Source organism: Mizuhopecten yessoensis, unplaced genomic scaffold (assembly GCF_002113885.1).
Source record: "Mizuhopecten yessoensis strain PY_sf001 unplaced genomic scaffold, ASM211388v2 scaffold9399, whole genome shotgun sequence".
In the NCBI taxonomy this organism is placed as follows: Eukaryota; Metazoa; Mollusca; class Bivalvia; order Pectinida; family Pectinidae; genus Mizuhopecten; species Mizuhopecten yessoensis.
In genome coordinates, this window is record NW_018408028.1 from 1,002,929 (window position 1) to 1,018,999 (window position 16,071).

Here is a 16,071-nt window from a genome sequence, read left to right on the forward strand (position 1 = left end):
GTGAAAAGGGGCAGAGTTAAGTCTACATTAGTGTTATTATTTCCTTACTTAGACAGTAAGCAGTATTACTCCTAGGGAGCAGTATACTGGGTACAGTAGTCTAAACTACCCTGTCAGAAGCTGTAGTCTTGACTTAATGCCAACAGCATAACAAAATGTAAATAGTTCTGGATGATAAAAAATCAAGTCAGATTGATAAATATCTTATGTAATTTCAGTATGATGTAAATTGTTTAGAATGTCGTTAAGGTAACAAGTCTCATCTCCGTATCTAATACACTGTAATGAATTCGCCATCCGATGTAGTTGAGTCATATTACACAATACACCCTCCCTCATCATTGAGAGAAAGCGTTATCAAATGATGTCTTAAACACATCACAAACCAATGTCTCCATGTCATCACCAGCAGCCATTATATAAACTGATCGACACGGTAAGAACCTTTTTTCTCCTCATTTATTAGCAAAACTCTGAAGATTTGATGAAGATCAGGTGCAGTCTTTTTGTAATAATGTGGCAATATTCTGAATACCGGTACATGACAGTTTTTTTATCAATTTTCTCCTAATGAACAAAAATGGATCAATTCAGTTACATTAAGTGCAACAAAAATTGTCTACAAAAATTGCTGGGTTCAATTATTTTTGGGATTGAAAAGGTTACCTCCCTTATTTTCTTAAGCATAATTAGTGCAGTCATAACAATCTGTATAAAGGTATTAGGCAGACAAAACATTCGGTATGTTTCCTTGTTTGGTTCTTAAAACCAGTATAAGAAGGTCAGTCAAATTAATCATATCTGATTTTATCAGAGTAATCTCCGTTTAAAAGGAGGTCTTTTTAATGTGCTGACCAACCATTTTTTCTTACAATTTGTCTGTAATATATAGGCCTACTGTAAAGGTTTCTCTCACAATTTGTCTGTAATATGTAGGCCTACTGTAAAGGTTTCTCTTACGATTTGTCTGTAATATGTAGGCCTACTGTCAAGGTTTCTCTTACAATTTGTCTGTAATATGTAGGATTACTGTAAAGGTTTCTCTTACAATTTGTCTGTAATATGTAGGCCCTACTGTAAAGGTTTCTCTTACAATTTGTCTGTAATATGTAGGATTACTGTAAAGGTTTCTCTTACAATTTGTCTGTAATATGTAGGCTTACTGTAAAGGTTTCTCTTACAATTTGTCTGTAATATATAGGCCTACTGTAAAGGTTTCTCTCACAATTTGTCTGTAATATGTAGGCCTACTGTAAAGGTTTCTCTTACAACTTGTCTGTAATATGTAGGCCTACTGTAAAGGTTTCTCTTACAATTTGTCTTTAATATGTAGGCCTACTGTAAAGGTTTCTCTTACAATTTGTCTGTAATATGTAGGCTTACTGTAAAGGTTTCTCTTACAATTTGTCTGTAATATGTAGGCTTACTGTAAAGGTTTCTCTTACAATTTGTCTGTAATATATAGGCCTACTGTAAAGGTTTCTCTTACAACTTGTCTGTAATATATAGGCCTACTGTAAAGGTTTCTCTTACAGAATACAGTAAAAACTAACTACACTGAAGTTACATTTCTTAAAAATTCAGATCTGATTAGTAGAAAATTTGTAGTTAATCTGTTGGTCTATCACACACCTGCAAGTTGGGGAAGCATATATTAGTGTACATACCACGTCAGATCCTGTTTACAATCTCAGAAAGAGTATGCATGTACCTGATCCAAAAATATTTGAAATTCACACATATTTATCAACTTACAAATTCAATTTCTCAGGAAATACAAACATATTTCGAGTATAAACTTAATTTCCACAGGAAAGATATCAATACAAATATCATATATATATCAAGAACATGTTGAATGTTTTAATAACTATACAGATCCAATGTGGCAGCCTTTCTAATTCAAATGGAATACTATTCATATGATCTGAGATTGAGGCTGATAAAATGTTGATTAAATTTCCTTTGAATCTAGTCATGTTTCATAATCAAATGTTGATGTTCAATTGAGCTGCGAGATTCTCTCTGAGCCATAAAGCATTAAATCTAATGTAAGAAAAGTAATCAATGCAAATATTTATCTGTTTGGTATCAAAATTGTAATATATAAATAAGTTTAAATCTGTAAATAATCCAAACTTCGTGTCTTAAAGAAACTGACCAATCTTATACAACAATAACTCGGAGATGATTGATGAAATCCAATTGATATTTTATAACGTAGAAGTTTAACAGATGTAGAACGCAGCTGTAATATATTTCAAAGAAATCTTTGATGGTATGAAGTAGGGCATTACGATTGGTTAGCTTAACATGACTAAATTCAATGGAGAAGATGCCATATAATGGGTGTTTGCTTCACAATGAAGCTAACCCTGCCTAATGCTTTGTAAAGATACTTCATACCGTATTTTGCTAAAAGAGTGCGCCTGGCGAAGGTAACTAAATGAAAGCGGGGCTCCTATTTGCGACCTAAAAAGTCGTTTTGAAATTAATATTTTTCGAATTACATTGTATGATCCTGTACACATAGTTCTCACTGTGGTAAGGGGGCCAGTTTCCTTGACACAGTTTTTATGGCCTCATCAAAGAAGCGGAAGCTCCCTAGTTTTAAATGTTTCAAACAATTTTCAAGGTTTGTGAATTTTTGAACAGTGTCAGAAATACTTGAGGAACATTAAAAGAGAAGGAGCTTTCGTCAGTTTAGCAGATGTGGCTGTCGAAACCAGCCGATCACTGGGCCATAAATTTAACACAAACAGTGCCTTCTACATGTCGTCACAACACAAAGCACCGAAAGGCTGAACTGCTGTTTTCAGACAATAAAACAAGAGGACCAATGTGCCTGTATCACTTACCTGTGGTATATTGTATTTTACATTATGTGCACTGGATCTGGACAAAATTGACAGAGGTTCATCTCAACAAGCTGTAGGACAATGTCACAAGTATCGTTACTCAAAGCTTCACAGTTTTTTAGAAGAAGTTTTTTGAAGTTTTTAACACATCTGATCCCTATAGCTATGACCTTGAAAACAGGTGTAGGTATTTTTTTCTAAACACAGTTGATAGTACTCCTTCTTTCAACAAGCAAAACATTTATAATGTAGATGGTATGAATCTTCAGAGGCTATTTGAAGTTGTTTATTTTTACATATTTAACCCCTATGACTTTGAAATTAGAGTTTTTGACCCCTGTGACTTTGAAAGTAGAGCTTTTGACCCCTGTGANGTTTAATGGGAGTGTATTTATGTCACCTAAACAATAGTTTAATGGGAGTGTATTTATGTCACCTAAACAATAGTTTAATGGGAGTGTATTTATGTCACCTAAACGATAGTTTAATGGGATTGTATTTATGTCACCTAAACAATAGTTTAATGGGAGTGTATTCATGTCACCTAAACAATAGTTTAATGNCCTGTAACATTAAAAGTAGAGCTTTTGACCCCTGTAACATTGAAAGTGCTTTAATTTGGTAAGTGTTGAACTGTAGACTACAGATATCTAGTCCAGTGCTCTATTGTGCGAAAGGGTTTAATGAGTTAATAGGAAGCAGCTAGTATTAAACGGGGTTAAAAGATTTCTTCTGAAACTGTTTAAGACCATCTTAAAACCAATTGAAGTCCCATGGTACAGAAGACAGATTTTGTCCAAACACTTTTGTTTCCTATAAATGTCAGAAAGAAGTAGTTACGGAGCCTTGTAGTGCTGTAAAGCCTTGAAAATAGCAAAACATTTCACAATAATCGTAAAGCATGAATTCAGAGCACAGTCATAATTTCGTTAAAATTCCAACAATTCATGGAATTTTATTTATATAATGTTATTTTCATACTGGCTCTGACTCCCACTCAACAAGGAAATAGTTATAAAAATGTCAATGTTATCGCCAAATCCAAGCTTAACAATGCCCTTATTTTCCCGAACATTCTTTAATGTTTTTACTATAACGTGCTGATGACTATTGTGTCGACTCTCCGAGCTGCGACTTCCACAGATCACACCGGTTTATCAGAAACTCCAAACATTGCTACATCCATCAGCTTTTTAACTTCACAGTGAAAATTTGCTAATTTGTCAGAATGCTTCTGCCCTGGTCTTTCATAATGTCTTTGAGAAGTCGAGTTTTGTAGACGGTCTGTCAGTGGTATAGATGGTAAACATCTTAACACCTGGTACAGCCTCCCACAGGTTTAAAATCCAACAAACCGTGCAATATTTCTACACTAACACTTGAATTTTCATCCTTCCTACTTTTTCAAATGAACAAAACCTGATTGAAAGTGACACTTATTAGGCGTTAAATCTCAATTAAAACATAAATTAGAGGGCCCTCCTCAATTTAAAAGATTTAAAACTCCAGCAAAATTCCCCAGGAGACCATAAAACTAGTGAAATTCTTTGATAGGGAATCTTGAAAATACAGTGAAACAACCCTGTTATTTAAGCTATCCCGTGATCTAGACTGGAATTGTGGCAACATGTCCGAACCATTATGTATACAAAATCTAGACTTGGATTGTGGAAACACATCTGAACCATTAATGTATACAAAATCAGACTGGAATTGTGGAAACACGTCCAAATTATTATGTTTAGAAAAAGTTTGTGATATAGCAGAAAAACAACATAACTCTTCCTTTCAAACTTCAAAAAATAAAATAAATGAAAACTAGAGGCCCATAGGGCCTGCATTGCTCATTGGTCTTTATTTCTAATTACAACAGATTAGTTTCAGACAACTTGAGACTGGTCCTGTTCTAGGAAAAAAAATTCCAGCTTACAACTACAATAGCAACACTTGATTGGGAAAATAGGAAAAATAGCTAGGTGTGTATTTGTGTCATCAAATAAAATACTGATGGGTGTATCAGTCACCTAAAGAATAGTTTAATGGGAGTGTATTTATGTCACCTAAACAATCGTTTAATGGGATTGTATTTATGTCGCCTAAACAATAGTTTAATGGGAGTGTATTTATGTTACCTAAACAATAGTTTAATGGGAGTGTATTTATGTTACCTAAACAATAGTTTAATGGGAGTGTATTTATGTTACCTAAACAATAGTTTAATGGGAGTGTATTTATGTTACCTAAACAATAGTTTAATGGGAGTGTATTTATGTTACCTAAACAATAGTTTAATGGGAGTGTATTTATGTCACCTAATCAATAGTTTAATGGGAGTGTATTAATGTCACCTAAACAATAGTTTAATGTGAGTGTATTTATGTCACCTAAACAATAATTTAATGTGAGTGTATTTATGTCACCTAAACAATAATTTAATGTGAGTGTATTTATGTCACCTAAACAATAATTTAATGGGAGTGTATTTATGTCACCTAAACAACAGTTTAATGTGAGTGTATTTATGTCACTTAAACAATAGTTTAATGGGAGTGTATTTATGTCACCTAATCAATAGTTTAATGGGAGTGTATTAATGTCACCTAAAGAATAGTTTAATGGGAGTGTATTTATGTCACCTAATCAATAGTTTAATGGGAGTGTATTAATGTCACCTAAACAATAGTTTAATGGGAGTGTATTCATGTCACCTAAACAATAGTTAAATGGGAGTGTATTTATGTCACCTAAACAATAATTTAATGTGAGTGTATTTATGTCACCTAAACAATAATTTAATGGGAGTGTATTTATGTCACCTAAACAATCGTTTAATGGGATTGTATTTATGTCGCCTAAACAATAGTTTAATGGGAGTGTATTTATGTCACCTAAACAATAATTTAATGTGAGTGTATTTATGTCACCTAAACAATAATTTAATGGGAGTGTATTTATGTCACCTAAACAACAGTTTAATGGGAGTGTATTTATGTCACCTAAACGATAGTTTAATGGGATTGTATTTATGTCACCTAAACAATAGTTTAATGGGATTGTATTTATGTCGCCTAAACAATAGTTTAATGGGAGTGTATTTATGTCACCTAATCAATAGTTTAATGGGAGTGTATTAATGTCACCTAAACAATAGTTTAATGTGAGTGTATTTATGTCACTTAAACAATAGTTTAATGGGAGTGTATTTATGTCACCTAATCAATAGTTTAATGGGAGTGTATTAATGTCACCTAAAGAATAGTTTAATGGGAGTGTATTTATGTCACCTAAAGAATAGTTTAATAGGAGTGTATTTATGTCATCTAAACAATAGTTTAATGGGAGTGTATTTATGTTACCTAAACAATAGTTTAATGGGAGTGTATTTATGTTACCTAAACAATAGTTTAATGGGAGTGTATTTATGTCACCTAAACGATAGTTTAATGGGATTGTATTTATGTCACCTAAACAATAGTTTAATGGGAGTGTATTCATGTCACCTAAACAATAGTTAAATGGGAGTGTATTTATGTCACCTAAAGAATAGTTTAATGGGAGTGTATTTATGTCACCTAAACAATAATTTAATGTGAGTGTATTTATGTCACCTAAACAATAATTTAATGGGAGTGTGTCTATGTTTGAGATGTATTTGTCACCTAAACAATAGTTTAATGGGTGTGTATTTCTGTGTAGGCTGTATAAAGTGTCACAATACTCCAGCACTATCTGTGCTTTCCTCTAGACATCATTTTAGTACAGCGTGGGGACAAACCAAAACTGTAGGACTGGTCTTTGTCACAGAGAAGAACTATCATCTTATGCTATACTGTTTTAACATAAAACAATTACAATACAACAGTCCTATCATGGTTTTACAGATTTTATTAATTAACGCAAAATCATGGTTCTACAGATTTTATTAATTAACGCAAAATCATGGTGACACCTTTTGACAACATTCCAACAAAAGCGTTTTCTAGCATTAAATCAATCATCAGTGTTTATGTTATTTAACCTGAAAACCCTAGCAGACTGAAATGGAATCACCTACCCTTACATGTGGGCCAAGCTATCTTGGCCAGTAGGGATACAAGCTAAACATTTTGTAATGTTGTTAGTCAATCAAGGATAGATAATTTAGGAGGAAGGTCCAAGAGGAGTATCAAAACTGATGTCAAAAGATTCCCATTTCTTTGAAACACTGTGGACCCATCACTAACAGGTTGGACGGAGGCTAGCTATCGGCATGATGTAATAAGGCATAGGGATGGGATCTACTGAAACTGATATCAAAAGAAAATCTTTCCCCTTTGAAATGTAGATGACAATGAAGCCATGTTGATCTGGTGTGGAGACATCTATTCAGCTTTACACAATAATGTTTATAAGCATAATTACTACAGAATTTGTTTCTGACTTAATTATTGTCATGGAGTATATTCCCTTTGAAACCAAACACCACAATATGATGGAAAGTTCTCTGTCATAGCGGAGACTGTTACCAGTGAGTTAGAGGTCGACTACTAAACCATTATACATATATACACCAACATAATTAAAGGAAACCATCCTTATTAAACTGATCCCCACTTAGTATATGTCAAACACAAAATATACTTTGACATCAGCTAGAGCGCACTCAGAAGCTACCGATACAAGCCTCCCAAGTGCCAGCATGACACATATCAGCACTATTTGTGTCAAAATAGGTCAAAATTTGCTGATTAGAATAAATCTTTGAATGATTGAATAGTGTATATATACTTGTATTTACTCATGTTTACATTATGTAGGACAATTTAATGTTTCTGGCTATGTTATCAGTTTGATGATGTTTTCAACCTGTTTTTTGCAAAATATCTGTGATTTTTTTTTTATTTTTTTTTAAAGAAAATTAGTGCCAATGTTCTGAGACCAAACAGTAACATATTTATATACAGATAATAGACAGGAGTCGTGTACCAAGAGAACAAACCAATCAGGTAATCATTTCTTTAAGTTGGGTGAAGGGTAGGGGGGATGAAAATGTATCAAAGGGAAACAACTTCGCCTTTTTCCCTGTTGTGCTGCTTTGTTAAATTTCCATTAAAATGAATTTGTCATGAAATAATGGCTCCTTTTACAGTACTCTCCTTGTAAGCAAAAATAAAAAGTTAACAGTATTTTTTCCTGACAAATGAAATCTATTGAAATGCATTCCCTGACAATTTGTCCGTCCATTTTCTTACAAATCTCTGACAATTTGTCAGTCGATAAAACTTACAATCCTCTGACAATTTGTCCTTCTATTCCTTTCCAATCCTCCAACAAAGTGTCAGTTAATTACAATCCTTCCCTTTCATAGTCAGCCATTTTTTTCTGGCACAATGGTGTGAGTGTAATTGTATTTTCTACAGACAGAACTATTTTAATTTGGAGAAAAACTTTTACCAGGGGATACCACGGCTAATTTAATAAGGGACACCATTAGAAAGCTGGCGATAATACAATCGGTGAAAGGCCAAATTCACAAAACATCAACTTTACTACAGTACTGCCAAAAATGTCAGCCTGCCGGTGTCAAGAAACTGAGATTCTAACATATATTCCCAAAAAGTGTTTCCTATTTACAAATAATCAGAGAGATGGAGCACTAACAATCACAGTGTAGATTCCATAAGCTAAGCTTGTTTATGGTCGGGGACCTGATTTTTAAAAGCACTTTCTATTTCTAATTTTTGTGCAGAATTGTGGAAATTATTTAGGAGAAATTTACCTGCAATATACATACTTGATATTGGTAATATACACTAAATAAATTAATGAGTTTGTTTGGTGACATCATTATCTTTAATGAAGACAGGAGAAAACCTGTGGAATCTTGACCAATCAGAATTGAGTAATGATGAAAACCCTTGTTTGTGACCAATCGGCCAGCATGATTTGTAGCTGCCAGTAATAACATAGACATACTTATGATCTTAGAAGAGAACTTCACGACTCCACACATCAAGATTACTCAACATCAGAACTACAATGATGGGGCAGCCTTTTTTATGTATGTTTCATCTGATACAGCCCTTGGTCAAGGTTACTTGAAGGTCAAAGGTTGTTCAAGCCAAACAGAAATGGCTACCTTCCTTTGTTAGATACTGTCCATATCCAAAGGTGTCCCACCAGATAATCAGACTGTAAAACATCTACATATGAAGTGTGTATTAGCTTACATTGTCAGTTTGACTGTTGAGCATACATAGTTGGTGATGATGACACTTACCTGCATATTCCAGGCCACGCCGGTGGTGTGGCTGGACTTGATGTATGCCTGGAGTTCCTTGAACAATGCATTCCAACTCTTCACCCAGTCAACATGGGTCTGGTCCCTGGATAAACAAGGGGACACAACTATAATATTGTATACCTAAGGTCAGGGATCAAATCACTTATTACAAAAGGTCAAAAAGGCACATAACTTAACAGATGAAGTCTAAGGGCACATCATTTAATAGAACAGGTCAAGGGGCACATAAATTAAACCAGGTCAGAGGTCATCTCACCTAGACTAGATGAGGAACACATCACTGAACAGACAAGGTCAGGGGTCCCAGAACTTGGCAGACCAAGTCAGGGGTCACATAATTAAATGGACCAGGTCAGGGGTCCCATTGCTGAATAGACCCGGTCAGAGATCACATCTCTTATACAGCAGGTCAGAGGTTGCATCGCTAAATAGATCAGGTCAAGGTTCACATCACTAAATAGATCAGGTCAAGGTTCACATCACTAAAAAGATCAGGTCAAGGTTCACATTTTTTAACAGACCAATCAGATCTGTTCAAGCCTTCACTCCAGCACGGCCTTCTTGAAATGGCACACTTTTTTGTGTGATGTTGGTGTTGTGGTATTTAATTACGATTTCTCAACAATATCAATTAACACTTTCAATCATTTGAATATTAATTTGTATACAAACTGTCAAAGTAGAAGCTGTTTTTTATGCATGCAGAATAATGTGAGCACCGATAGACTTACAACATTTTTTTGAAAAAAAACCCCAAAAAACAATATGAGCATTCACTTATAATCGCTGTATCCTGTCAATTATATACCTAATATTACTATTGAAAAACAACATTGATACAGAGTTTAGATCAGATTCGCTCAAAACTGGTTCAACAAAATAGTGCAGAGATTTACCAACACTCTATTGAATGGTGTCTTTATGTCTTTACCTGAAATAGGAGCATCTCTGAAACTTTTCTCGCCTCACATTTTTATAATCATCCCCATTAACATTTCCAAAATCTTGAATGGACATTTAAACACTCGGCCATCAAACTACCAAATCACCGAACTAAAAGATTCCCTTTTTTCCTTTTACATCATAAAAAAACAGGAAATGTGAATGATCTTAATAACTATAATATGTACAATATGTTTGTAACGGTTTCATATCATTTTCTTTTAACCCACGCATATGTTTTGAATTTCCAATGAAATACCTCTCCTGAAAAAAGATGAAAAACATTTAAGATTTTGTAAGTTGTGTAGCTATTTTCACTTTCTCTGTAATGTGCTCAGAATAAATAACTTCCTACGTTTATAAATGTGGAAGAGATAATCTGTAATCAACTTAACTTTAAAATGGCAAAAACTGTCTGTGATTTCTTCATAAGAGTCGTTATTTTCACGTTTAATTTTCACATTTGTCAGAGTTGAAACGTTTCTTTTGCGTTCAGATCCACTCAAAACTCCGGAGGAGATGAATTTTAATGCCGGTCGTGTTACTACAGAATTACGACAATAATGCATCGCTAATCTCGTCTACCTGTAGTGACTTTAATGTTTATGAGTTGTCAGGAGTCAACGTTTGCCGGATCATCACTCCAATATACTACCCTCAACAAATTCTCTCACCGACCTTGAGCCAAGCTACATTGACATTAACCACAAAACCTTCGGTTTAAACCACCAAAGTCATACGATATAGAAAATTTCAAAAGTACTTTATTAATATAATTTACACATATAGGACACGGTATACCAGGAAATATATGCTGTAGTTGAACTTTTGCTCTGTTTTTCGACTGTAATGAAGGCTTATAACGTAATTATGTCTGCAAATGTTACTACACACTATAGCATACCTAGCCAATCAACATAGTAGCATGGCCCTAAGTGATTTCCATTATCAGTGAGCCATAAAACAATATATAAAACATGGGGCGGCTACATTTTATCGATGAAGGGTGGATGTTTAACTGGAAGAAAATGTCCTGGTATACAGTAACTATTGTAAGTGAAACAGTAGCCCATTCTGTTGCCATTTAAGTTACCGAACCCCATCCAAATAGTAAAACTTTACACAAAACTATCCTACTTTAATGACCTTGAGAAAGTCATCCCATCACCTAGGTGGTGAGATTATGTGACCTTGACAGATGACTGTATGATCTTGCAAGTACAATTGTGACCCTAACCTATCAGCACCAATAACAACAGCACACCTTACAAAAAGAAAGTGATGAAAAATCGTCCCACCATCATCATATACTTGTACAATGTTTTGGTCTATTTCCCTAAGTGCCATTATTCCAACCTGAATCCACCAAACCCCACATCCTATAACTGACAAATGTCAAATAGATAACCTCATCTTACAATGCTCTCCATGCTTTGCATTTGAGAGTAGTTTTGTTGAAACACGTTCCCAGCTGTCGTCATCAGCAGATTTCCTTTCAACTCAAATTCTGAAAGAATCTTGCAACTGTTTGATTCAATTTTGAGGAGAATGAATAATACATTCTGTAGAATCTATCTTTTGTTTAACAGTTTAAAAAAGAAAACTTGTACTGTGGGAAACTTGTAAAGAAAACCCCAACAGGTGATAGGCAGTGTGCCTTTATCATCACTAGGGGTGGGTGGTGGTGTGGGAGAGATCTTACAAGCGAGAGGGATATCTCTAAGGGACAAACGGGGTGGCACCGTGTCCCTCTGAAGGGAGTGGCAACATGTCCCTCTGAAGGGAGTGGCACCGTGTCCCTCTGAAGGGGGTGGCACCGTGTCCCCTGAAGGGAGTGGCAACGTGTCCCTCTGAAGGGAGTGGCACCGTGTCCCTCTAAAGGGGGTGGCACCGTGTCCCTCTGAAGGGGCAGGCACCGTGTCCCTCTGAAGGGAGTTGCACCGTGTCCCTCTGAAGGGGCAGATACTCATTTCACAAACACTTCACAGGTTTGTCTTCCATTTTAGCTGAAAAGATGAGCTTGTCACCCTATATGGTAAGATAGAATAACACCCACTAAACCAGAAGTTCAACCCCCTTACCTTGAGGTTGAAACAGACAAATTTCCAACTAAGAGGGTAATTTTTGATTGTGTAACCCAAGGCTGCGGGCTAGACAACTAAATAACAACCCTGTAGGAACTTGAGATGGTTTACAAACTGTAGAAGGACACTTGGTTAACCTCATGCTCATCTCTCTTATAAGTTAGTTAACTCCAGTCAAATAACACAACCAACCAGCACATGTCGGGGAACCTCTATATATTATTTGGACACTGTTACAGACATGGACAACAAGTTTATCAGGATGAAGGTCGTCACCAAGGTGACCAATCGATTGCGTACATTTCATTTTTTTTTTTTTTAAATGTTCAATTTCAAAAGCAAATACATTTTATTGTTTTTACTTTGAGCCTGGATCAATTCTGTAGTATTTTTATCCTTTCACTAACATACAATGTTTACATGCCCTCACTCCTATCATGGTATAGCTTTTTCCTTGACAATGTAGACTTACAAGAAGGGATGGCTTTACGGATACAACATATCATTCAAACCGATTTAGCTAGTAAAATCCTTTTAGCTGTCTGTGAGTGAGTTTAACACCGATGATATAAGTGGGGAATCCCTTGTCTAACTAAGGGGTGCCCAGGATTTAAGTAGAAGAAAATTGTTTTAATTTGCTTCCAGTTGAGGCTGATAGTTTGTACTAGTAACTTATGACTGATGGAATTACAGGCTGGATATTTATGGCTTGTAGGGCGTTGTCAAAATACAAATTTCAAAATCAGAAACATATTAAGAAAATTACCACAAAATATGTTCTACCTATTTTTCAGTTGACCTTTCACTGTGATCTATAGGAAGTCCTAAGAAAATTTGAAATTGGAACCACATTTCAACAAAAGACCAATTTTATAATTCATTCTTCACATTGTACCTGCAGAAACGGACTAAAATTTGAGGATACCTTTAATAAACTAATGGAGAACCCTCTGTGATAGTTTACAAAGAAAGCATCGCTTTTTTCTCAAGAAACTGCTGGAAATGAAATTTCCACATAGTTACGATATAGTTTATGATGAGAAGCATATGTTTTGAGTGTAAGAGATATTTGAAACGGAGTTGTTTTTCTGTTTGCTTGAACTTTTTTCAGGTTAAATTTAATCAATACATATGTTTCTTTTGCATACGTTTCTTTTGGTATGCAGTCATTATAAGCTTGTCAGTAAGATCATTTTCTCACCTGGGCAAAAGATTTGAAAACCATTTTTACAACATTATGGGCAGACAGGAAATGTTTCAAAATAACATAATTATGTGAATCTTTCCATTTCAGACAGTGAAAAACCTGGACAGTTTGAAAACTGTAGAAAATACAGACACTAAATCAGTTGGGAGAAGCCATTGAAATCTTGAAAAAAATATAAATTTGTTGGTCCTGTAACATGAACATAGGGACTGAACGGCATTTAAAAAATGCATCTAATTTATTGCATTGAAACAGGCAAGAAAATTGAAAACATGCTACTCACCACATTTATTTACAATCTGAATTTATAATAGGCATCTTGATATCTATGATCACTAGCTCTCCACAACTGGGCTTATAAGGTGCAATTTTCAAAGAAGCATTTATTAGTAGACTTTGGTTTGATGTCATAAATTAGGCATTTATGAGTAAACTACGGTATAACTTTATAGAAGGGGCGTTTATTGGTTACGGCATAACGTCATAGAAGGGGCGTTTATTGGTGGACTACGGTATAACATACAGAAGGGGCGTTTAATGGTGGACTACCGTACCATTACAGTACTCTAGTAATGAGATTATCTTCTGTGAATAACGGTATAATGTCACTGAAAGGGTGTTTATTGGTGGACTACGGTATAACGTACAGAAGGGGTGTTTATTGGTGGACTACGGTATAACATACAGAAGGGGCGTTTAATGGTGGACTACCGTACCATTACAGTACTCTAGTAATGAGATTATCTTCTGTGAATAACGGTATAACATCACAGAAAGGGCGTTTATTGGTGGATTACGGTATAACATACAGAAGGGGTGTTTAATGGTGGACTACCGTACCATTACAGTACTCTAGTAATGAGATTATCTTCTGTGAATAATGGTATAACATCACAGAAAGGGCGTTTATTGGTGGATTACGGTATAACATACAGAAGGGGTGTTTATTGGTGGACTACGGTATAACATACGGAAGGGGTGTTTAATGGTGGACTACCGTACCATTACAGTACTCTAGTAATGAGATTATCTTCTGTGAAGTGCCGAGGATCGTAACGTACATCATCATCTCCCCAGGCTGACAAATAAACAGAATGCTAGATTACCTCACAAATCCATTACAACACATTATTTGAAAAAAATGAAATATTCAAAACACTGTCAATTTGTTTTCAAATGTGTAGTTGATAATGATTGATAGGGAAATAAGTAAACGTTTCCTTTAAAGTTATTTTTTTTAAAAACAACATTTTCTTCACACCCACATAAAAACTACACAATGAGTTGTCGGTGATGACTGGTGAACAGCCTGGTCTATGTACAAATGATTCCACACTCAAACATCAGTATAAGTTTCTAAGCATAAACGCTGTTGAAAATACAAAATACCAAACCAAAATTGTTGGCAATTCCAAAACATACATCATGGTTTTCTAGGATTAAAGTACATGTGACCTTCAAACCAAATTCCAAGGAGAACAATCTTTTATAACCTTTGAACCTTGTTCCCAAATCATTGCCAATCATTTACTTATCTTAAAAACACTTTTTAAAAGTACAGATGACCTAATGACGGCCTTTGTCCGTCACTATAATCAGTCAATGTAATATCTATAGTGAGGCTCCGAGAAAGAAGGAACATTGGTTCAAGTGTGCCTGCCATGAGATGGCGATACAATGTCCGACCATTTATCACAAACACAATGTAACTTCTTGGTGTTCTACACTGGAGGTGGTGATCTAAAGTCAGAGTACTGGTGGTGATCTAAAGTCAGAGTACTGGAGGTGATGTTAAGTCAGAGAACTGGAGGCGATCAAAAGGCAGTACTGGAGGTGATCTAAAGTCAGGGTACTGGAGGTGGTGATCTAAAGGCAGAGTACTGGAGGTGGTCTAAAGTCAGAGTACTGGAGGGGTGATCTAAAGTCAGAGTACTGGAGGTGATCTGAAGTCAGAGTACTGGAGGTGGTGATCTAAAGTCAGAGTACTGGTGGTGATGTAAAGTCAGGGTACTAGAGGTGGTCTAAAGTCAGAGTACTGGAGGTGGTCTAAAGTCAGAGTACTGGTGGTGGTCTAAAGTCAGAGTACTGGAGGTGATCTGAAGTCAGAGTATTGGAGGTGATCTGAAGTCAGAGTACTGGAGGTGATCTGAAGTCAGAGTATTGGAGGTGATCTAAAGTCAGAGTACTGGAGGTGGTGATCTAAAGTCAGAGTACTGGTGGTGATCTAAAGTCAGAGTACTGGAGGTGATCTAAAGTCAGAGTACTGGAGGGGTGATCTAAAGTCAGAGTACTGGAGGTGATCTAAAGTCAGGGTACTGGAGGTGGTGGTCTAAAGTCAGGGTACTGGAGGTTGTGGTCTAAAGTCAGAGTACTGGAGGTGATGTTAAGTCAGAGTACTGGAGGTGGTGATATAAAGTCAGAGTACTGGAGGTGATCTAAAGTCAACTGGAGGTTGTGGTCTAAAGTCAGGGTACTGGAGGTGGTGGTCTAAAGTCAGGGTACTGGAGGTGGTGGTCTAAAGGCAGAGTACTGGAGGTGGTGATCTAAAGGCAGAGTACTGGAGGTGGTCTAAAGTCAGAGTACTGGAGGTGGTGATCTAAAGTCAGAGTACTGGAGGTGATCTAAAGACAGAGTACTGGTGGTGGTGATCTAAAGTCAGAGTACTGGTGGTGGTGATCTAAAGTCAGAGTACTGGAG

General features: G+C 35.8%; 1 protein-coding gene across 2 annotated transcripts in view; it reads right to left on the minus strand.

The window, feature by feature from the left end:
- The window catches only part of LOC110458010 (adenylyl cyclase-associated protein 1-like), a 107,701-nt gene that overhangs the window by 37,097 nt on the left and 54,533 nt on the right, over positions 1-16,071 (minus strand). For both annotated transcript variants that reach the window (XM_021509535.1, XM_021509536.1), the window contains one exon: positions 9,118-9,223. In XM_021509535.1, coding sequence (XP_021365210.1) covers positions 9,118-9,223 — 106 coding nt within the window. The remainder of the gene's footprint in view (positions 1-9,117; positions 9,224-16,071) is intronic.